At 47.4% G+C, this 22,611-nt stretch overlaps 2 protein-coding genes across 11 annotated transcripts in view; one reads left to right on the top strand and one right to left on the bottom strand.

Annotated features, from left to right (window-relative positions):
• GTF3C1 (general transcription factor IIIC subunit 1) overlaps positions 1-1,901 on the bottom strand; it is a 37,369-nt gene extending 35,468 nt beyond the window's left edge. Inside the window, exons 1-2 of the mRNA XM_061599589.1 lie at positions 1,620-1,901; positions 1,019-1,228 (exon numbers count right to left, since the gene is read on the bottom strand). Of these exons, the coding sequence (XP_061455573.1) occupies positions 1,019-1,228; positions 1,620-1,840 (431 nt within the window). The 5' untranslated portion in view covers positions 1,841-1,901. The remainder of the gene's footprint in view (positions 1-1,018; positions 1,229-1,619) is intronic.
• Positions 1,902-1,928: 27 nt separating this feature from the next.
• The window catches only part of KATNIP (katanin interacting protein), a 37,760-nt gene continuing 17,077 nt past the window's right edge, over positions 1,929-22,611 (top strand). For 5 of the 10 annotated variants that reach the window (XR_009759386.1, XR_009759387.1, XM_061599596.1 and 2 more), the window contains exons 1-13: positions 1,929-2,494; positions 3,808-3,884; positions 6,482-6,651; positions 7,727-7,821; positions 9,140-9,274; positions 10,228-10,350; positions 12,793-13,042; positions 13,525-13,665; positions 14,890-15,092; positions 17,542-17,651; positions 18,401-18,503; positions 19,119-19,331; positions 20,425-20,565. Coding sequence is in view for 8 of the 10 variants with exons in the window: in XM_061599596.1 (XP_061455580.1) it covers positions 3,823-3,884; positions 6,482-6,651; positions 7,727-7,821; positions 9,140-9,274; positions 10,228-10,350; positions 12,793-13,042; positions 13,525-13,665; positions 14,890-15,092; positions 17,542-17,651; positions 18,401-18,503; positions 19,119-19,331; positions 20,425-20,565 (1,746 nt within the window). In the remaining 2 variants the exon portion in view is untranslated. The remainder of the gene's footprint in view (positions 2,495-3,807; positions 3,885-6,481; positions 6,652-7,726; positions 7,822-9,139; positions 9,275-10,227; positions 10,351-12,792; positions 13,043-13,524; positions 13,666-14,889; positions 15,093-17,541; positions 17,652-18,400; positions 18,504-19,118; positions 19,332-20,424; positions 20,566-22,611) is intronic. The other 5 variants (XM_061599593.1, XM_061599592.1, XM_061599591.1 and 2 more) reach the window with 5 other exon arrangements.

Raw genomic sequence — 22,611 nt, 5'->3', positions numbered from 1 at the left:
TTTCACGCCAAATCTTCTAATGACAGCTCCCAGCAGCTTCATATGGATGTCAAATAGCAATGGGGGGGGGCAAGAAGGACACCACAGGGCAGCTCCCACAGTGCCACACATGAGCCTCCCATAACTACTTTCTGGAAACTGCCCTGGAGGTATGAAGCACAATGCCTCTAAAGCCTCCCTCCCCAAGATGCTCCACAATATGTCACTGGGTTACAACTATCGTCAGACCCCTGACCCCACTGGCTGAGTCCAACAACATCAGGAGGGCCACTGGTTAGTCACCTCCTATGGTGGCCCACGCTCTAGCACACCCCCACAACGGGGTCAGGGATGGGGGAGCCTTTTCAACCCAAGGGCTGCATTTTCTTGTGGGCAACCTTCCGAGGGCCACATGTCAGTCATGGGCGGGGCCAGAGGCAAAAGTGGGTGCAGCAATGAATGTCAGTTTTACCTTTGTATGGTAGGCTAGTTTCTACACATCCTCCCACACCTCTCTCTATCCAGAAAAGAAAAAGGTATTATCGATTCAAGGTCACATTCCAGCCAGGCAATTGCACTCAAAGAATGCACAGCAGAGCCAGGGAGCGATGCGGCCTGATGAGAGTTCCAAGGGCCAAATAGAGAGTCCTGGAGGGTCACATTTGGCCCCCGGACTTGAGGTAGTCTTTCAGGAATTGCTCCCTTCTGTGTAGATTCAGGTGAAACCATACAGCCCTTCACCTTTCTTCAGTTCTCCAGGAATATGCTTCCACACTGATCTGCCAACTGGGAATAACACACACACACACACACACACACAAGTTCACACTTCTTTGGCTTGTTTCACCACACAAACATTTATGGGAAAATAAACCCTTCTTCCTACTTTATGACAATACTGTACAACTCTCATTTGGATTCTGTGGATATTTCTGCAATGGAACAAATTCAACAATCCTGCTTTACTTGTCCACTCTATACACATCTCTCCCACCCCAAGGGAGCCTGAAGCAAAATCAATCAGCAAACGTTTACTCACTTCTCATAAGCCTCTGTATACGTGCAACAAGGCTGCAGATCTTTTGTCCTGACCTGATCAGTAATATCCACCCTCTCTTTAAAATACTGACATGAACCCTGAATGCCTTCAGCATCATCCAAAATCATGTGCACAGGATAAATGTCATCTAAAGGAACAGGATCTCGCTTCGTCTCCAGTATTCCTGTTTCAAGATCAATTTCTTCATACCTAAAATGAGAAAGAGAGTGAGCTCTTCTCAACCCCAGCCTTCCTGGTCCGGATTATTAGCTTTTTTTAAAAAGCATCCCTTGCCCCAGTTAGGTGAGATGGGTTCACTGTGTTTGGTCAAGTCCCGAGTAAACCCTACAGCCTTGGAAGCCGGCCCGTGTGGCGTTTTGCACTACGCTGGCCGAGTCACCCTCTCTCTGTCTCTGGCACCAGCTGAGGCGACTCTCCGCTGAGGTGGTGGTGGTAGAGGCGACCCCGATAGTAACAGTGACCCCCCCCGAAGCCAACTAAAGAGTTTTCCTAGCCTTTCCCCAGGGTATGCCTCCCCAGGACTAGAAACATGGACGATGTTTGAGGCTGGAGGGAGGAGCGAGAGCCACCCCTCACCCACCGGTCGTAGAGGTGCAGCGGAGGCCGCGGCTGCGGGAGGAGGTAGAAGCGGAGCTCGGTATGCGCCGCGAGCGTGGCCCAGAGGAGCTGCCAGGCGGCGGGCTCCAGGGGGAGCGGGAAAGGCGGGACGCGGCCGGCCAGCCGGTCCCACAGGGCGCCGGGAGTGACGCCATCCAGCCCCTCCAGGGCCACCTCGTCCAGCGCGGCCCACAGCGCCTCCATGACAGCGGCAGGCGCCACGCATGCGCGCTTCCTCTGGCCCCCCGCGGTGCCTCCAGGGACGTCCGGCGCGCCACAAATGACGCCAGCAGCCCGCGCCCATCCGGCGATTGCCGCCTTCGCAGTATCCAAGGCAACGGGCCCAACAGCAGCGCGCCGGCCGGGATGAAGAGGAGGAAGAGGAGCGGGGAACGGTGGAGATGAGGGAGTGAGCGAGCCCCTCCGCGCCTGGCTGTGCCGGGGCACCCTCAAGAGGGTCTGGCGAGTGCGGGCCGCCTGAGCGGGTGGGTAGGGAGGGAGAAGCAAGCAAGCTGCCTGCCTGCCTGCCTGCCTGCCTGCCTGCCTGGCGAGAGAGAAGTGGTGAGGAGGCTCTTGGGAACGCAGAAAAGGGAGACCGACATTGAGGCGGATCCGCTGAGGTGGGCGAAGAAATCAGCCCCGCGCTTGCTCGGTGGGCCAACGCCCTGAGCCCGCCAACCTGATGCCTCCCAGAGGCTCCTGTCATCATCCCTGACCATTGGCCGGGCTGGCTGTGAGTTGGAGTCCAGTAACTTTTGGAGGGCACCAGGTTGGGGAAGTCTGGTCTGGCTCGCCCAGGAGGCCACTGCGTAGGCCTCTATGCCAGAACCCTGGGCAGAAGCACCTAGGCCAATACAGGTAAGGTCTCTTTGGGCCTCAGGAATTCACAGGCAGGTAGAGAAGGCCACCCTAGGCTGAAGAAGCACTAGGGAACACAATCGCCACCCCAAGAGCCAGGTACGCACCCTACAGGCGCTCCTGGTGTGAAATATGAGAAGAGGGCCATGCGCAGAACAAAGCCTAGGGTGGCAACTGAAGAAGGCAATCAGCTGCTTTGTAGTGGGGCAAATAGCTGCTTCTCTAGCCAAGACATAATGTCAGGCAGTAGCCTTGCAGGCCAGCTGGCCGTGTGCTGTCCAGCAAAGCTGAATGTTGGAAGATTCAGGCAGTCAAAAGGAAGGGCTGCTTCAAACAGATCAAAGTTAAACTGGGATTTGCTCCTACAAGAAGGCCACCAACATGGACAGCTTTAAAAAGGGATTAGAGAAATTCATAGAGAATGATGCTATCCATGGTCATTAATACCTATGCAATATTTTTTTTATTGTATTTATACTATATCCCACCTTTTCTCTAAGGAACTCAAGGGGCCATATGTGGTTCTCCCTCTCATTTAATCCCCACAACCACCCTGTGAGGTAGGCTAGGCTGAAAGGCAGTGACTGGCCCAGGGTCACCCAAGTGAGCTTTCTGTCTGAGTGAGGATTCAAAGCCTGGTCTTCCTGGTCCTGGTCTCACTTTAACCACTACAGCCTTTCCAGCCTTTGGGTCTTCAGATGTTGCTGGACTATAATTTTTATCATTCCTGACCATTGGCCCTGCTGGCTGGGGCTGATGGGAGTTGTAGTCCAACAACATCTGGGGACCCAAAGGATGGGAAAGGCTATACTAGACCACAGTGGCTCTCTACACTACTCACGCTAGTCAGGTACCTGAGTTCCTGGGTCAGAGGTGTCCCATTATGGGAATCTGGCTAGCCCCCATGAAATAGAGGATGCTGGAAGCAGTAGACCTTTTTTGGCCTGAACCAGCAGGAAGGCTTTTCTAATGTTCTTGTGCCCATTCATTTCCATCTGACTGAACTACTTGGCAGCTTCTAAAAATTGTCGTGCTCTACTTGCTTTACATCAGCCTATTCTGCTTTGGAATCCCAGTTTCTCTAAGACCTGAGTTTACTTGTTTAATGGGCAGACCTAAGAAGTGTACTGTTATGATTGTTAAGAAATCAAATTTATATCCTGCCCTTCCAAAGGAACCCAGGGAGTAGGAAGTAAGCCCACCTGTATTCCATGAGATTTTATTTTGAGTAAATATGCTCAGGCTTGTTTTGCATAGCACTGTTCCAACACAGCTCGGCACCTGCAAACGTTTGTTTTGGTTCTGTGTTTCAGGCTTAATCTAAGGACATGGTGACTGACTTTGATGAGAAACATGATGAACATATAGTATTTCTTCAGCAGAGAAACAGGTAGGCCGAAAGGTGACTCGCAGGTCAGAAGAACAGATTCTGTGGGCACTGGATGGTTCTGCAGCCTGTTGTATGATCAGATGTAGCATGCGGCTGGGTAAGAGCCAATGAATTCTGGCAAGACAGTGTCTTTGTGGGTGAGTGGCTGCTGAGAGATGGGCCAGGTATCTGCTCTGAATGGGCTTGCACTTGAGCCATCTTTATTGCTTGAGGCTCAGGGATAGCCTGTGACTAGGTATGTACTGCCTTCAAGTCGCAGGAGTGCCTTTTACCAGCTTTGGCTGGTGTGACGGCTGCAGCCATTTCTGGACAAGATAGCCTAGTTACAGTGGTCCAGGTACTGGTAACTGTATGACTGGATTACTACAATGTGCTGTATGTGGGACTACCTTTAAGGCTAGTCTGGAAGCTGAAGCCAGTGCAGAAGGCAGTAGCCCAGCTGTTAACCAGAGCTGCTTATCAACAGCATTTGACACCACTGCTGCAGAATCTGCACTACCTCAATACACTACCGGCCCTAATTTCAGGTGTTACTGGTAGGGTATTAAGCCCAAAACAACTTGAGATCAGCCTACCTGAAGACCGTCTTTCTCCATATATTCCTGCTCATTCTTTGAAATCCACTGGAGAAACATTGCTTGACTGCCCGTTATGAATGGGCCATTTAACGAGCAACTCCTGTATTGTGGAATTTATTGCAATTAGGCAGGAACCTTCTGTGCTTAAGTGTAGATGCTGGCTTAAAACACTTTTATTTATACAAACTTACCCTGCCGCTGGATTACAGTTTTATATTCTTCTGATTTTTGCCTTTCTATATTTTTTCATAGGTGAGTAAGGGATGACATGATAGAAGTTTATAAAATTATGCATGGCATGGAGAAAGTTTTTCTCCCTCATAACACTAGAACTCATTATCTGATGCAGCTAAGGGCATAATCCAACTCACCTTTCTGCCGGGCTGGGGTGGGTTGGATGCCACAAATCCCTACCTGCACCGGGTCCACCAGCAGTAGCCCTCTGCCACGGCTGAGCCATGGTGCCACCGGGGGTCTGCCAGGGATAACGAGCCTGGCAGATGGAGGACCGGTGGAGGCCCTGAAAACAGGGAGTTCTGGGGGTGTGGTGGGGGACTTATTTGAGATCCTCCCCGCGTTCAGAACTCTCTCCTGGGTCCCAATCCCCTTGCAAACTCCACCAGCCAAAAGGTCAGTGCGGTAAAATAATTTTAATTATTCCCATTATGGCCTACAGGGAGCACTTACTCCCCAGGAGGCCTGTTTGTTGGAGCCAATGTTTCCCAGCCAGCTCGTTTGTGCGGCTGTCAACAGAGCCAGTGTTCAGCCGGGCCGGCATTTCTCAAGCAAGAGGATCCTGCAAAGCTTTCCGCTGGCTCCTCCTCTGCCAGCCCGCCCTCCGCCAGCTTCCTGGCATTTGAATTGCTCTGTAAATGTTGCAAGATTCAGGACAAACAAAAGGAAGTATTTCATCACATAGTGCATAGTTAAACTATGGCATTTGCTCCTACAAGAGGTAGTGATCGCCACCAACTTGGATGACTTTTAAATTAGACAAATTCACAGAGGATAAGGCTTTCAATGTTTACTAGCCATGATGGCTATGCTCTGCCTCCATAGTCAGAGGCAGTATGCTCCCAAATGCTTGAAACTGCAGGAGGGGAGAGTGCCCTTGTGCTCAGATCCTGCTTGCAGGCTTCTCTTTGGGGCATCTGGGTCAACTCTGTGAGAACAGGATGCTGGACTAGATGAGCCATTGGCCTGATCCAGCAAGCTCTTCTTTTGTTCTTACGTCTGACTTTATTATGAAATGTTTATTAGAAATGTTTGTATAAATAAATATCTGTCAGGAAATAATCTGGCACAGATCTTGAAGGTCCCTTGGATTTTCCTGCCTCTGTATAGGCAAGCAGTTCCATAGTTTCTTATGGCAGACAGGAAAATGAACTTGGTAAAGGCTCCTGGAGAATGTTTTTAGGCAGAAAATCAGTTTATTAATCTAAATAAACAGGTTACAAATCCATGCTGCATTTGAAAGCAAGCAGTAGCTCAATATACATTCAGCGGCTCATCTTAGCCTTTCCCAAGACCTCCTTCCAGGACAGGAAGGTTCTGCGTTGGAATTGCTTTGTAAGATTTTTTTAAAAAGATGTTTTGTTTTAATATATTTTAATATCTGTTTTTATGATGTTTTAGAGTGTTGCCGCCCTGGGCTCCTACTGGGAGGCAGGGCAGGATATAATATTAATAATAATAATAAAAATAAAAAAATTGCCCTCAGCTGTTGTAGGAGCCACTACAGCAGAAGGGGGACAAGGTTTCAGCAGACCACCTCTCTCACTCCACCTCTTTCCAAGTTTAGGACAAATTTGATTGTATTGCTAAGCTGTTTGCGGAGATCTTCCATTGTGGTTTAGTTGAGACTTCTAAATCGCTACAGAAGCTGTCACAATTGCATTTTTTACAACTATTGTTTATCCCAGTTCCACACATATTCTCGGTTGAGTATTGCGTTTCTGTAGAGAGAACATGATCCTCTGAGAACCCCACATCAGAAACTGAGTGTACTGCTTATTTTAGGATATTGAAACAACTCAGAAGAAAAGACCCTATGCAAATCAAGCTGGAGCAACTGGAGCAAGGCTTTACTCTGTATGTGAATGGAGCTAACTCAGAACCAAGTAACCATCGCAAGAAAGTCATTCCTCAAACCTATTTCACAAGTGGCACACGAACTGCAAGGGGAAACTGTGAGTTCCTTCATAATGTATCATACCTAAACACCATTGCACTGCTACATCAGCAATAGGCTGAGGCAAACCTTGGTCTGATCTAGCAGAACACTTCTTGTTTTCCAAGCAAGAGTGATGACTCTGAATCACTCAACACCAAATTGTTATCCGTCAGCTGTTAAGAGGCCCTCCTGATTACACCCACTTGTTTTGTGAATTTGACACACGTCAGTGGACTGTGGAAAATCTGTCTAGTTTTTAAAAAAGTAGACCAATCAAAACTAGAGTCAGTCCATTGCTACATTGCACCACTGACAAGTAGATCTCTCTGTCCAAGCAGGTGGCTTTCTGTCATGTACATTATCTAGAACAGAAGCCAGGATATGAAAGGCATTTTGTTCCGGTTGATCCCATCCTCCTGTTTCATCTACAGTAGCACTCTTAACATTACTGCATCACTTCTGAGATGCTACAGTGTTAGCTGTGCCTGTTTTAGTTCCCATTTTCAAATCCTTTTGGTTTCATAAGCTGCAATGTCCATATGGTGAGGTGTGTAGTGGGAAAGGGGCATAGGTTACCAGGCTCCCTGACTACTGTTCCTTCCCTGTCATTACCAACACTGCTCCATAGTCAGTTGACACAGAAGGCATATTTTGGGAGAGGGCCGCAGGAAGAAGGGGCGGGAGCACAAGAGCAGTTGCTGCCAGTTAGCGTCCCCTGCTGTTACTTGGAATGTGTCCAGGGCTCTCCTGATGTGCATCTCCCCATCTCTCTGGTATAAGTTTCAAAATTCTAGGAATGCTCAATGCTACAAGCAACACACAGACACTAACTTTACGTGTTGTATGGCCAGGGAAATGAATGCCATGCAGTTCAAAGACTCAGTTCCACCTCCTGACAAAGCAGCTAGTCCAAATTAATAGCACTGTAGGAACCATTTGGGGTCCCTTTTCACAGTTGGCACGTTTCTGTCTTAAGGCACACAATACTCTATGTACACATTTGCGGGTGATTGCTGTGTAGAAAGTCTTGCCTTGCAGCAAGGAATGGTGTTTGATGGCCTTCGGCTCCTTCTGCCCCAATTTCCTTTCAGATGCCACTTCAAGAGCCCTGTTAAAAGAAGGCGATGTGCAAGGGAGGAGCACGCAAAGTGCACCAAGTAAAATCCAGCGCCGTGGGTGGCTCCAGGTATGGAAAAGGAGGAGGGAGTGCAGGCTTTGCTTGTCGGTGGCCTCAATTTCTAATTTTAAAAAGGTGGCAGAGCAGCTTTTAAATTGATGTCTGATGTGTTTATATTTATTTTATTTATTTATTATTTTATTTATATCCCGCCCTTCCTCCCAGCAGGAGCCCAGGGCGGCAAACAGAAATGCTAAAAACACTTTAAAACATCATAAAAACAGACAAAATACATTAAAACAAAACAACGTTAAAAATATTTTTTTAAAAGCTTTAAAAACATCTTTTTAAAAAAGGGTTAAAACATATTATTTTAAAAAAACACATATTAACAGCTTAACACAGACTGAGATAGGTCTCAACTTAAAAGGCTTGTTGAAAGAGGAAAGTCTTCAAAAGGTGCCGAAAAGATAGCAGAGATGGCGCCTGCCTAATATTCAAGGGGAGGGAATTCCACAGGGTAGGTGCCGCCACACTAAAGGTCCGTTTCCTATATTGTGCATTATATGCTAATGCCAGAAGCCTCCAAGCCAAGATGGGTGGAGTGCTTGGTCTTACAGGAGAGTGTTGATATAGCGGGCAAAATAGAAACCTGGTGGAATGAAGAGAATCAGTGGGACATGGTTATCTCTGGATATAAACTCTGAAGGAAGGACAAGGAAGGACATATTGGAGGCAGTGCCACTCTGTACTTGAAAGAGAGCACTGAATCCAGTAATCTAGATATCCCCAAAGGGGCAGAGTCCTCCACAGAATAGGTGTGGGTGGTGATATTTAATAATTTAGTGCTGGGGGCATGCTATGAGAGTGATCTTCAGGTAGAGAATGAAATCAAGAAGGCATCTATAAGAGGAAATGCTGTAGTAATAATTGCCTTCGTATAGGCTGGTTACATGTGAACATGTTCCAGTAACAACAAAGAAATAACATTTCTAGATACCTCAATTAACTGTCTCCTAGAACAGTTGGTCATGGAACTGACCAGAGGGGTAGTGACTCAGGATTCTACACTGTTGGTTTGAATCCTGCTTTGGGGATTCAGCTTGTTAATGTAGGCATAACAAGACCCGGAGGGACAGAAGCCACTGCTTGACAAAGACAGGCAAGAGGGAAGATGAAAACAATGGTGGCCATTTGAATGGGCTTCAGTGATGCCAGAGCTGAGGGGTGAGCAGGGCAAGCACAGAAGTGGCATTCCAGATCAGCCAGAGAATTGCTAGTGGGATTACACTGGGTGTTTGCCCACATAAAGGCCTTTGGTTCTAAAAGCTATTTATTCCTCAAAAGAGTCACACTAAACCACCCGATGTGGTCCTACATTTTCTAGAAAGCAGTGCAGATCAAAACAGAAAGTGGATCTAGACTCTACGTTGCTCCTCCTTCAGAGTACTCTGAGGATTTTGAACCTTATGAAAGTCTAAACTTGGAATCAAGTGACTATGAACAGAATGACAATTGCCAGGTATGTGCCTCTACTATTTTGTGAAAAGTTTGTTTTATTATTGAAGGTGAAGCACTAGCACAGACACCAGGAAACTTAACTGACTTCCAAAAAGAAATGTGTGATATCGTTTGTGTCTTGTTTCTTCTGAAGTCCTTCTCACACACACACATAGTCTAACTGGGCACACAGTTGGGGAAAGATTTAAGCACACTGTATTTCAAATGTTTCTTCTAGGGTCTTTTGAAAGAGGGTGATGTTGCCAGCAAAACTACTGAATCTGTGTGTTTTGATAATCAGCAACACAAGCTGTTGCGTGTGCCATTAAGATCTACTGTTTTATCTTGTTCAGATGTTCCTATGTTCTCTTGTGTTTTTTTGTATTGTACTATTGTCTGCAGCATTAAACAATATTTACAATAAAACATTGAAAAATCCATAATAGGGCAATACCTTTCTTAGGCTAACCAAAATGTCACAAAATAGTTGTCTGCTTTCCAGTTCTCCTAGCTTCAAGTTCTTTCTGTCAGGCTTGATGGTAAACAAAGCAAGGGTGGTGAAGGGAAAAAGTTGGCTGATCCAGATGGAATATGGAAGGAGGTAGAAGACATTCACATGAAGCTCTGTTAGGTGCCATGCAGGGTTCAGCTTGCCCCTGTGAATGCCGGGAAGAAGGAACATGTAACATGAAATGTACATAATATGCTGGTGCTCTTTGCAGAACACCAAGCTTGTACAAGATGTTGCACATCTATTTTTTTCCTCAGCAGTATTTGCAAGTGTCTTTTCTTCCTGACAGAATCAAACATAAAAACAGCCTGAGGTACTTTTCCTGCCCTACATAACTTGTGTCGGAAATGAAGCCTGGTGGATGTCCACACCATCCCTGGTGTTCAGTCCTGGCAATTTGCCTCTCCTAAGTAGAGAAGCATCAGGAAATGGATTTACTGTTAGTTCACTGTCTTTGTTTCCAGAGTCTCAGATCTCCTGAAAGCACAATCGCCAGTGACTTTATTCTCTCTGTTCCAAAGGCAGAACCATGTCTGAGCAATTATGCTGAAAAGGAAAGATTAGTTCTCAACACTGATGACATGAAGGTACTGAGCAACCCCTTATTTGGTATGGGTAAATGCCTATATGGGCATCATCTCCAAACCCTAACAAGATGAAAGCTATGCTGGTCTTGGGCAGGGATTCTTCAAAGGTACTTTCAATCCCAACAGTGATGGTAAATGTAAATGTAAATTTAATTTTTAGGTCGCCTATCTGGCCGAAGCCACTCTAGGTGACGTACATATCAAATTTCAATAAAATACAATAAAATACAGTAAATACAATAAAATACAATATAATCAGCAGTAATAAAAATAACACCATATGCAATACACAACAACGGGCATTCAGTATGTAATTAGCCCATCCCGGCGGTCCCAAAGGCCTGTCCAAACAGCCAAGTTTTTAAGGCTCGGCGGAAGATATCCAGGGAAGGAGCATGCCAAAGATCAGATGGGAGGGAATTCCAGAGAGTGGGGGCCACCACCGAAAAAGCCCTCTCTCTAGTCCCCTCCTTGGTAGTCTAGGAGGAAAATGTTGGAGAAGAGAGAGGCATATTTTCCCTCCTTAGTCTTTAGTCCTTCTTTTATTGCACAGTCCTATGTATGTACACATGCACGTTTCCATTAAGGCTTATTCCTTAGTAAATGTGTTGAGGAGTGCGGTAGCAGTCTCCCTCCCTCCTTCAGACTCTGTTCGATTTGTTGTTACCCTGCTGTTTAGACGAAAAGGCTCCCAGAGTGGCTTTACGAAGATCAGTAGTAATATTCCTGCATTGAGCAGGGGGTTGGACTCGGCCTTGTAGGCCCCTTCCAACTCTACTATTCTGTGATTCTATGATTCTACGGTCCCCTCAGTCTTAAAGTGCAAATAAATGGCACACAAGAAAAGGGGATGGGATAGGAGGAAGGGAAAAAATACGCTCAGATGGAACAAGTAACACAGAAGAGTAAGGATTCGGGTTTCATTCTTCAAGCTGTGCTTTCTTTGGGCTGGATGACTAATCGAAGTTCTAGTTATGATTCCATCACACTTTCTGTATGATTCTGAGTGTTCCCAGGCTTGCTTAGAGCAGGCAGAGCTACTAGGAGTGGTCACTGCCTCTTGATAGCCTTGGGGTCCAGCCTGTGACGATCATCCATTGTTGGGGCTCAGTCTAGTTGCTCCCCCGCATTTATTGATTACCAATCAGTTGATGAGCCTGGCATTTAGGGCAGCCTGTTGATAAGATGAATTGATTTAAATCAAAGAGCTTTCCATAAACAAAGGATAGTAGTTAGTGGGCAAAACACGGTTCCTCCATGAGAGATGGAAAATAAACATCTGTTCTCTTTGGTTGGTAAAGTTATAAATATTCATATTTTGCGAATTGAACACATTGTTGAACTTGAAAAATGGTACAAGATTTGGTTCCAATGAAATACAGGACAACACCTCTTGGATTCTAGTACTAGTCCCACATTGCACAATTATCTAATGCTTAGCTGCAGGTCAACTATTTCCCAAGAGTTCCCTTTTTATATAGAAAGGCACCATTTAATTCAATCCATTTGGGAGACATTCATGATTTAGTTTGAAGGGATGATAATTTTAGACCCTAACATTTATATTTAAATTCAAAATTTATTTTAAATAAACTTTTCAGAAATGAGAAATTATAATTGAAATGCTTTTAAAATCCTACTGTATTTTTAAAAATCTGATGTCAAGTGAAAACAGAATTTGGCTTATCGTGTTGTGGTGTTTCTGTATTGTGAAAGATCAGCATAGGAAGCGGCTTACACAAAGTCAGTTCGTTGATTTTATCTCACTGCACACCTGTGCAAACTGTGGAATTCATTTTCACAAAACGTGATGGCCGCCACCTCAAGCAGCATTTAAAAGGGGTTTAGACAAACGTACGGAAGATGAGGCTATAAATGGCTGTTGGTCTCCTCGGATACCCTTCCTCCAGGATCAGAGGCTCATACCTCTGAATGCTGCTGGCTGGGACCTACCACAGGAGAGGGTGGCTGCTCTTACACCCTGCTTGTGGCCGTCCTAGAAGCATCTGCTTGGCCACTGTCCAAGGTCGGGAGTCGGACAAGGCCGGCTTTTCATCGCCTCCTCTAGCAGGGCCTTCTTGCGTCCTCTGCTGACTGGCAGCTTCTCTCCAATTTCTTCCAGGCAGGGCATTTCCCTAGCCTTACTTGGAGATGCCACTGGGGATTGAAGCGGGACCTTCTGCATGTAAAGCAAGTGCTCTGCCGCTGAGCTGTGGCCCTTCTTCAGATGGTTCTTCCCCCCCCCTCATAGTGGCATGTTGGATTTATGGGGTGATTCATAGCACAGTCTTGTATACATCTACACAGAAGTAAATTGCGTTGAGTTTAATGGGGTTTATTCCCAGGTAAGTGGATGCTGGATTGCAGCCTTAATGTGGATTTATTTATTTATTGCCAAGCCATTGTGAGATCGCCAACCGGCCTCTCTGAAATTTTTTCCAGGAGCTCCGGCGGAACTTGGAGTTCAGCATGAGTCAGAAGAGGATGGAGAAAGATTACTCGGAAGGGGAGGACTCTGACTCTGTAGAAGAGGATGTGCCTGCTGAGTCCTCTGAGACAGAGGAGCCAGTTGAGTCTTCCAGAAGAGACACGGAGCTGTTCAGGGATACAGACGACTCTCCAGCAGCAAGAAGGTGCTGCAGCCTAGCCACTGGCTCTCTAGTGGAGCTGGAATTCAAGCCAAACTGCCAAAGTAAGTCCAGTTGTGTGCTGGCTTCTGTAGCGACACAGCTCACTTCCTCAGAGAGAGAGAGACAGTGAGAGAATGGGGATGTCTTCAGAATCAATCTCCTTTGCCTGGCTTGGACCAGAGAGAAAAGCAAGTGTGTGTCTTATTTAGCTAGCAGAGCATTCTGCAGACCTATCTTGAGATTCTGGTAGCTATAAAAATTAAATCTAACCTGCATTTTCCTTGCCCTCTTGTCTTGCTTGTTTTTGTTTGACTGTGAATATGTTGGTTGAGGGTGTCATATGTGGCGTTCATACTGCTAAAAGTCTTGGAGCCTGAGAAACAGTGACCTCCATTTTGCTGTCAGATGCAGATGATCTAAAAGGCATCTTGGAGAACGTGTGGTTGCATTCGCCTGCTCCACTCATGAGTACCTGCTGCTTTTCCCCCTGCACCTTTCCTAAATTAAGCTGATATTGGCATTTTTTCTGTTTGTTTTTCTGTAGGCATAAAGAAAGAGCGGAGTCTCTCTGCAAAAAGGAAAGGCAGTGCTGAAACCTACATCCCCACCAGGCCTGTTAGCCAAGTGGCTCGGCCTCTCTCAGCTGGGTGCCTACACCAGGAGGAACAGGAGTGGGCCCCTTGCAGTAAGGGAGATCATTGTTCTCTGTTTTGTTGCAACTCCTAAGAGTTTGAGGAGATGTAGAAGCAGAGAGTAGAGCCTGCTAGAATGATGAAAAAGGCCGTAGCCAGGGGCTTGTCCTGTTCCTTCATCAGGCCCTGACTGGGCGTGCTGCTTGCTCAAATTCATGCTCTGGTTGTCTTGTGTAGCCATCTCACACTGGTAACCCATTGGGATCTCATTAGTGAGGCATGCAAAACCTTCCTTACAGAGAGAAGAGGGGAAAGCAAGTGTGACTTCGTTGTGACTCTCTGAAGGAGGCTGACATATTTTTCTTGTGACGTAACCTGTTCAAGCATTGTTCGTACAGCACAGATGTATAACCCCTAAGAGCATCCCTGTGTTTTTGAACACTGGCTTGAAAGGCAGCCTCCAGCTATCAGGATCTACCATCTTGCTCAAATCAGCGTTCTTCCCTATGAACAGCCCTTACTAGGCTTCTCGGTCAGACACCTTTCTCCTGTTGCTTCTGCCTTTCACTCCTCAGCTTGCTCAACATACAAATGTGCTTCAGTAGCACTATCATCTAAGAGATAAATCTTGACTCTGCCTGCCTCTACAGCTTGAAAGGCTACTTTGTAGAGGATTCACACACCCCCTCCTAGCTGTGTTTGTGTTCTGCTTTTGGTTGTCTTTGGCCCACTGAATGCTTACATTCTCAAACGGCCTGTCCTCTTCCTCCTCCTCTATGTTGTTTTTTCAGCCGCTGTTGAGTTGTCTCCTCTTGCGTGCATTTTCCACATCTTGTTTGGCAGGTTTTTCTCCACCCTCGGTGGAAATAACATAGGGTTCTTACCATCCTCTTCTCCTTCTGCTGCTTGGACCTGAGTGGAGCCCACCTTTGTTCTCTGTTTGGTACAGATTCACGTCCTCACACCCAGGAGATTATTACTTAGTGAAGATGGCTGGCACTTGATGCCCACTGCTTCCCTGAGGGAATGCTTTGGCCTCTCTAATGTCCTTGAGGGGCTGGAGGCTTGCACCAGGGAAAAGGGTGCATATCCTGTGCCAGGCACACAGGATTTTCTTGTACATCACACTCTGCTGGCACCGCCACCTCCTGCTCTAGGAGTTTCCTATCCTGTGGCTCAAGAGCCTTTTCAACCTTAGCATGGGGGTGCCTGGGGCAGGACTCACTTGCACTTTTAGAAAGCGGTCAAAAAGTGTTTTCTGCTTCTTTGAATGTCAGGGCCAATAAGCCGATCCGAAAGGCCACTCTCAGCAACTCGGAAGAATGTGTGTGAGAAGAAGGACCCTGCATGCTCTGCTTCTGTTGTCCTGAAAGCTGTGCAAGCAGAAAATGAGACCCTTCAGAAGGAACTTCTCTGCAGGCAGCTGCAGGTTTCAGCTGCTTCCCTGAGGGCTGAGCTGGAGCAAGCAACCTCTACTGAGGTCAGTAGCAGAAGCGATCTCTCCTTCCACCAAGTAAGTCTGTGCTCTCTGTGTCAGCCCATCCTACAGTCTATCTGCCCATTGCAAGCTTCCTCTTAGATAGACTGCCAGTGTTGTGCTGAGGACTGCAAACCCCTCTCTGCAGCTGAGTGCATCCCCAAAATAGTTTGCACAGGTGGTGCTGTTGTGGGAATGGAGAGTCCGCTCCTGCCTCCCTTGAATCTTAAATGTAAGGGAACCAGGCTGCACTGGCAGAAGTGAAGGGGCCATGGATGGTTCTCTCTGAGACTTGTTGAAGCTGGAAGGAAAGGCAGAGCCTGGAAGACTAGAGGAGCCATTCCTTGGCTTGGGGGGCAAGAGAGACAAAAGACAAAATGGTTTATCAAAAGCTTAAAGCTTCATCTGATGCACTGGAATGGGAATATGTGGGAGTAACTTAGGGCAGTGCAGTGGACATGAGGTATATCTACTTCTACTACCTGGCCCATAGTAGCAGTGATTCTGTGGGGAGCCATGAGTTGAGGTGGAGGGGAAGGCTGCCTGCTCCTCCCAGTGGTGCGAGTGGCAGTAGGGCTGTGGAGCAACTTTCTTTCTCTGTCTGTTGCTGGGCCCTGTCACATAGGCAAGCAAGCTGTTTACTGCTCACAGGCTCTTTGGAAATGTTGCTTTGCAAACATCTGTCTCAAAATGAGCAAAGAAGATACCCCACGTTGTCCATAAAGAGCTCCTTTTCCCCGTCCTCCCTGCGTTTGGGTTCTCAGCAGGAGAGAAAGCCACACCTGGTGGTCTTAAGGGCCCCCTCCTCCCTTGTCTTCAAGGCTTTCCTCAGTTAAAACTAATTTGCATAAGGTTCAGCTTGTAGAAAGCCACTCCTAAAAGTGATACTTCATTGCTGATAGATGACAGATGACACACACACCTGCCATTAATGGCTTGGCTTAATCCTGTCTTTTTCGAAGGCACTCTGGTGTCACGGTTGCTGTGGCCCAAGAAGGGTCAAGAGCAGCAGAGGAACCTGGCAGGGACCCTGAACCAAACCACGCCCCACACCTGCTGTTACATGTGATGTCGGATGTGGGGCAGATAAAGATGCTGCGAAGGAACAATGGGAAGCCAATGTGTATTCCTGGTGGTGTCTTGGCAAGCACCAGCCAGCTTCAAAGTACCTTTGAAAGTACACCTTCAAAGGGAGCCACTGTCAGCCCTGATCAGCTGATTGGTGCTCACAGCGAGCCCCTTTGAAGTTGTCACTTGACTTCCTAATGATGTCAGGTGATTGATAGGTGGACATCCCTGCCCACCGTCAAAGTGGCCATAGGCAAGGTGGAGATTTGATCAGCTGGCCCGGTTCAGTTCCCCAAGCCTGTGCTAATGGCCGGGGAGCAGGGTAGACCTGGGCATGGAAAAGCCCACTGCTTTACAGTGGGTAGACCTGGAGGCTCAAAAACAAGCAAAAACTCCATGTGTTTCAATAGGTAGACCTGGTGACCTATGAGGCAGTTGAGGATATGACCTGCTGCCCCAGTTCAGTTCCCCAAGCCTGTGCTAGAAGTTAGAGGAATTGCGTGTGATGGCGACTTCTAGAAGCCAGTGTTCAGTGGGGGAAGGATGGGCAGTTTTCTGAGCCAGGGAGTGACGCTGACAGATGGGGCCTCCTGCAGCCCTAAATAAGGAAGCTGTCAGGCATTCTCACGGTCTCAAGACAGGTGCATTAAATCACAGATTCTCACACAGCCATGACAAACTATCAGAATCAGAAGGAGGAAGAGCTGATGTCCAGAATAGCCTGGCCACCAGATGCAGTTTTGCCATCAGTTTGGACAGAAGGTCTCTACAGGTCTGGCTCTACCCTTAGGTGGAGCAAGGCAGCTGCCTCAGGCTGCAGGTGCTGGGGGGGAGGCTGGAGAGCAGTGCCAAGATATTGGGGGACAGAGCGCTGTGTGCCATGCATGACTTGTCCTTTGCCCCTTGAGCGAGTCTGTGTCCTCGGAAGTGGTGGAGATGTTTTATCCTGTTGTCGGTGTCGAAGAACAGTTCAACTGCCAGGCTGACTGGCTTCTAAACATGGAATTGGGAGGCAGTGCTATCTTGACCATCTCAGACAGCAAAATGCATTGGCCCAGCCCTCGTTCTGTACAACAGGGGGCGGCCACATTTTAACTGCCAGGCTCCTTAGCGAGCCTTACATGAAGGAAGTGTCCCCCTAAGCCCTTGCATCCTTTTTCTGTAAAGATGGGTGATGGTCTGCTATTTGGCTGCCAAGAGACTCCCTGGGGGCACCTTTGGGGACTGCAGACCCCTGCAAATAAGGGGTCATGTTGTCCTCCTGGTTGCTTTACCTGCCCGACGTGAGCATGGCCTAAGCTCCCAGTTCTTGCCCAGCCCCAGGAGGGATTGTTGGAGCCTGGAGTATGAGCCTGTTTTCTGTTGTGTTTGCCCTCTTGCACAGCTGCTGTTGCCTTCGCCGTCTGCTTCTGCAACAAGTGAGCCTCTCCAAAAGCAGCAGGAGAGAACTATTGTCTCCACCGCCATGGAAAGGATTGGGCTTCTAGAAAACAGGTGGGTGGGTGGTTTGATTTTGAGTCTTTCTCAATTGTGTGATTAAGGAAGGGGCAGTTCTGAGGCAGTGTGGCCTCATTTGTGCATATAAGTGCCCATTTCCACATGGGTCTCCATGCCATGCACAGTCTCTGCCAGGCCTTTCCTACATCTGGTCCCCTTGGCATTCTGCCCATATTGGGAAAGGGGCAGCCAGGAGGTGAGGGCCAAAGCACCATTGTAGGGGCCTCATCTGGAATGTGTAGACAGGGTGGCAGAGAGGGTAATGAGTGTGGTAGATGGGGCCAATTCTGAGACTGGAGGTGAGGTGCTGGGACCACTGGCTCCCCCCCCCAAAAAAATTGGGGGACTGGATTGTATTCTCAGAGTGTAGACATTAGTTGCACATGGGAAGACCTAGCTCAGAATGCCAGCAAGATGGGGAACATGTCACCCTGCTCACAGTGCCACACCCCTAGGGACAGAGGGCCCCCCCCCAAAAAAAACAAGCTCTCCTGGAACAGCTCAGCCTCCCAGTTCTTGAAAACATTTTATATATTTTGCAAGAGAGCACAGATCTTGCCCATCAATCCACCCTGTACTTTGTTCTCTGTCTTGGCCTGAAGGTTCAGGGCGTGCAACAGTAAAGGCGGGTGTTTGTAGCTGAGGGTGCAGAAGCTGAGGTGGACTTGCCCCTCCCTCCTGCTCATTGTCCACTTCAGGGCTTTCCACTGCTGCTTTACCTGTGATCATTCTGCTCCCTGTTTCAGGCAACAGAAGAAGCTTTTGAAAGTGCTGCAAGAGATTGAAAGCTGGTCTTCCTACGACGGCCCTGCAGTTCCAGGCTCTGAACGGCCAGAGCCTCACGTGCTGGTAGGAAAGGAGGCTTTTCAGAGTGACGGAAGTAGCAGCTTTGTAATCTAGTCATCATCAATCTCAGTAGAAATCAAAGTGGGGGTTGAATGACTCTAGAGAGGAGAGGTGGAAGAGGCTGGAAGCCTTGACTGGGAAAGAGGCTCCAGCATGCTGCTGAGCTGGCCATGAGAGCACATGCCAGGCAGTTCACGCATCAGCACGGGGCAACTCAGGGGTGGAATTGCTGACTAAAATAATGGCTCCCTCCTAAGTGAAAACCAGTCAGTGTGATGGCAGGACTTGTCCTGTGCGTAATGTTGGGTGGGGATGCAAGAAAGGCAGGCCTCTTTGTTCCTTGGGAGCGGAAGGGCCATGTGCTTTGCCTCTTCCTGTGTGGGGTGTGGCAAGACCCACGGGGGCAAGGCCATCTCCCCTTTTGCTTGCTTGCTTTCAGTGCCCACATCCTTTTATTTATTTATTACATTTATACCCCGCCTTTCTTTCACCTTGAACCCAAGGCGGCATACATGTTCCCAGGCAGTCTCCCATCCAGGCACTGACCAAAAGCAAACCTGCTTAGCTTCAGGTCTGACGTCTGCATTCACAGCAGTGTCTCACTTTTTACCCTTTTAGGGCCAGCAGGAATTGGAGAGGGAGGTCCGGGATGCCATTTACATCACTGTGGAGATTCTCTCCAACTGGGGGCACGCAACAAGGGTGGGCCTGACAGAAGTGGAGTTCTTTGATTTGCACCATGACAAAGTGTTTGTGTCTCCTCATGACGTGGACATCAGGCATGCCGACACGCCAGGAGAACTGGGCTGCTTGGTCAACAGGAACGTGGATGTAAGCCTCCCACCCCTGCTCTGCAAGTGGCCGCCAAAGTCCTTGCTTGCCTTTTCTAGGTTGTGTGCTGCCCCTCCATATAAGCAAATGCTTCAGTAGTGGGTTTCAAGCAGCATGTGTCCCAGTGGCTCTCATGACAGAGAGTGGCACAAGTCAGGGGCCTCCGCAGAAACGTTTGTGGTGCTCCGTTCACATGTACAACTTCCTTACTCTTCATAAGCATTCTTCCCCCCCCCCCCGAAGAATGGAATGATGGGCTTTCAGCATTCTTTTTCTTATGCTCCGCTTTTGAAAAAGAATGGCTAGACTGAACCTCCATGGGGAAGTGATGGAGGTGTGATGGGGCGAGGCTGTTGCTGCTCTTGGGAGCACTTAGCCACCTGGGGTGTTCTGGGTTTCCTGCATTCCAGACGAGGGGCCTTCTTGCCCGCAGACAGAATAAGATAGAAGGGGGCTGCCAGCCACGTTCCAAGTCCTGTGAACTGGTCCCCAGCATAAGCAAGTTGAGGACTGAGGAACGCTGTCTTGTCTAGCAGAGGCTAGGAGTGAAATGCTAGGGCAACTGATGGACCTTTAACAGTGGAAGTGAAGAACCGGTGAAAAACAGGAGGGCAACATGTGTGCAAGAGACAGGCATTTCTCATCATTTGAAGCACTGATCTTTTTAAAGGTTTTTAAAACATTTGAATTTGCAGTGTTATATGTCAGAAAACTCTGTGTATTTGAGAAACACCTGTAGTTCATCCAGGTGGAAAATGGACTCTCTGCCTTCAGCTTTCTGAAAGGAGATGGTCAGAAATACCAGCCTCTCGTAAAGATTTAGTTTGCTAATCTACTGCTACTTGGTGTCCTGTCGGGATCCTGACAAGATGTAAAACTGATTAATTTGATTAGAATCAACAGCAGCTCTCTTTAGCTGCAATGAAGTTGCCGCTTGCTCACGCAGAGGCAGGCCTGGCTTCCCTCAAGAGCAGATAGGAGGGGGGATGTGCTGCTTGTGGGTCTCTTGCCTTCCCTTCTGTTCTCCAGAGGCAACCGTGCTCCTTGCAAGGGGAAGAGCCCAGGTGAGAGCATTTGCTTCCGTGTGTTGTAGGTCAGCAAAGACCGGATTCCCTGGACGTGCCTCTTTCAGCCTCCAGTGCAGCTGTACTTTGTGGTCCGAAATCCCAGCTTGTCCAGTGACTTTGGTCTATCCAGGATCAGGATTTGGAATTACAGCACACCTGCTCCTAGTGTAAGTGACTGCTTCAATCTTGGGCACCTTGAATGCTGCATTTCTGTTCCCAGCCGTTCAGTAAATCTCAGTAGAGTTTGACTAGTAGAGCAGGTGGGGGGAGCTTTGCAGGCTGGGGGTGGTTAGAATGGATTTCATTCTTGCCACTGCTTGAATTCTAAGCTGCAGAAATGCTCTGACTATATATTTAAAACAAGACCTGAGGCATTATGATAACTTCCAAATAGCAAAAGGAGCTAGCAGAGTTTTAGACAGTTCTTTTCTGTTACGATTTTGCTTTTTAACATGATCAGAGAGAGAAGTTAAGCATATGAGGCCTTTGGAGCTATTGCTGCATCAAGTGGGCCCATGGGAACACCAAGCTGCCATATGGCGAGCTCCTGTGTGGTGTGCCAGCCATGCCTTTTTTCAAGAAGACTGTTTCTCCTGCACAGGTTTTCCTTCTCCTCTCCCAACAATGAGCATGGTCACTGCACATGGTCACTGCACATGCTCAGTCCTTACTGGGCTCTTTTAGCAGGGTTTCTTTTTGGTCCAGTTAGGTTTTTTTTTCTCCTAATGATTTTTTTCCTAAACCTTGAAGATCCAGCTGGCCTTCCTCTTATACACATGGAATTGGTTATGTACTAAGCCTCCATGCATAGCAGCGCTGTCAAATATTGTGTTAGTAAAAGTCACATCCTACAGCGGATAGCAACCAGTTCAAGGTTCTGAAATTCTCTGAAAATTGCTCCAGAGAGCCTGCTGGGATGATTTGTTCAGAACAGCTCCAGGTACTGAGTGAAAGAGGATTTTCCATTCTGGATTATAGGTGCGCTAAGCCTTATCCTTGATGACTCGTTCTCATCTTTGCTATGAGAGTGGTGCTCATGTGGCAGCACAAATGTAAGAAAAATGTAAAAGCCAGGAGCAACAAGGAAAACTCATACAGCTTTCTGAGCTTTCAAAACACGCTGCAGATAAGAAATGACCCTTCCCTTGGAAGTAGGAGGCAGGTAGTGGCAGATGTGCCGTTTGTACAGGCTGCTTGTGGGCCAGATGCTTGACTGAGGGAACTATCTAGGGGCTGGAGAACAAGCCCTCCTTACCTTTCCTTTAAATGGTTACTCTTTTTTATTACTTATTCTACACTTCAGAATTTGTACTTTCTTTTGTTTTGTGTTTTCTTACTTACTAGTTGAGATTTGCTGATGCAATTTTTAAAAGTTATTTTTTTTAAAAGGGCCCGTAGTCCAGGTTCTGAAATTGAAGATGAATTGTGTAAAACAGAACAGAGTTATTGTGAGGGTTTAAATCAGGGATGGCTAACCTGTGGCCCTCCAGATGTTCCTATACTTCAATTCCCATCCTCCCTAACTATTGGCCACACTGGCTGGAGATGAGGGGAATTAGAGTCCAACAACATCTAGAGCAGGGTTCTTAACCTTGGGTCCATGGATGGCCATCAGGGGGTCTGTGAACCTGGAGCAAAAAATAAAATAAATTTGCAATGTAATAAAAGTGATTGTATGCAAAATTTTGTGTGTTTGTAGTTATGAGCATTTTTCTGAGGAGTGGGTCCATAACTTTCATCAGATTCTCAAAGGCAGCTATGACCCAGAAAAGGTTAAGTACTACTGATCTAGAGGGTCACAGGTTAGCCATTCCCGTTTTAAGGAATGAGAAGTGCAGAAGTTTCAGTCACAAAAAAGCAGCCTGAAGACAGCACTACCAGTTTGAGATGAGAAGATAATGATCTCATCTAGGCAGAACGCTAAAGTGGAAATTTGTGATCCTCCAGATGTTGTTGGACTACAGCTTCCATCATTCTTGATGAGTTTATGACCTTATAAATATGATCTGATCGTCATCCTTGCATGTTGGCTGGGGCTGATGAGATTTGGAATCCAAACATCTAGAGAGTACCAGTTTCCCTGTCCCTGTGCTAAATAATGGTTTAGCATCACAAGAACAAGCTGCATCAAACCTTATGCTCTCTTGTGTCCTGTTCTGGCACGGCATAGGAGAATTTGGAAGCTTTTGCTTCTATTTTATATTAACAGCAGT

Source organism: Rhineura floridana, chromosome 17 (genome assembly GCF_030035675.1).
Source record: "Rhineura floridana isolate rRhiFlo1 chromosome 17, rRhiFlo1.hap2, whole genome shotgun sequence".
NCBI classification, from domain to species: Eukaryota; Metazoa; Chordata; class Lepidosauria; order Squamata; family Rhineuridae; genus Rhineura; species Rhineura floridana.
The sequence above is the reverse complement of the archived record's forward strand: the minus strand, read 5'-3'. Positions and strand labels throughout refer to the sequence as shown.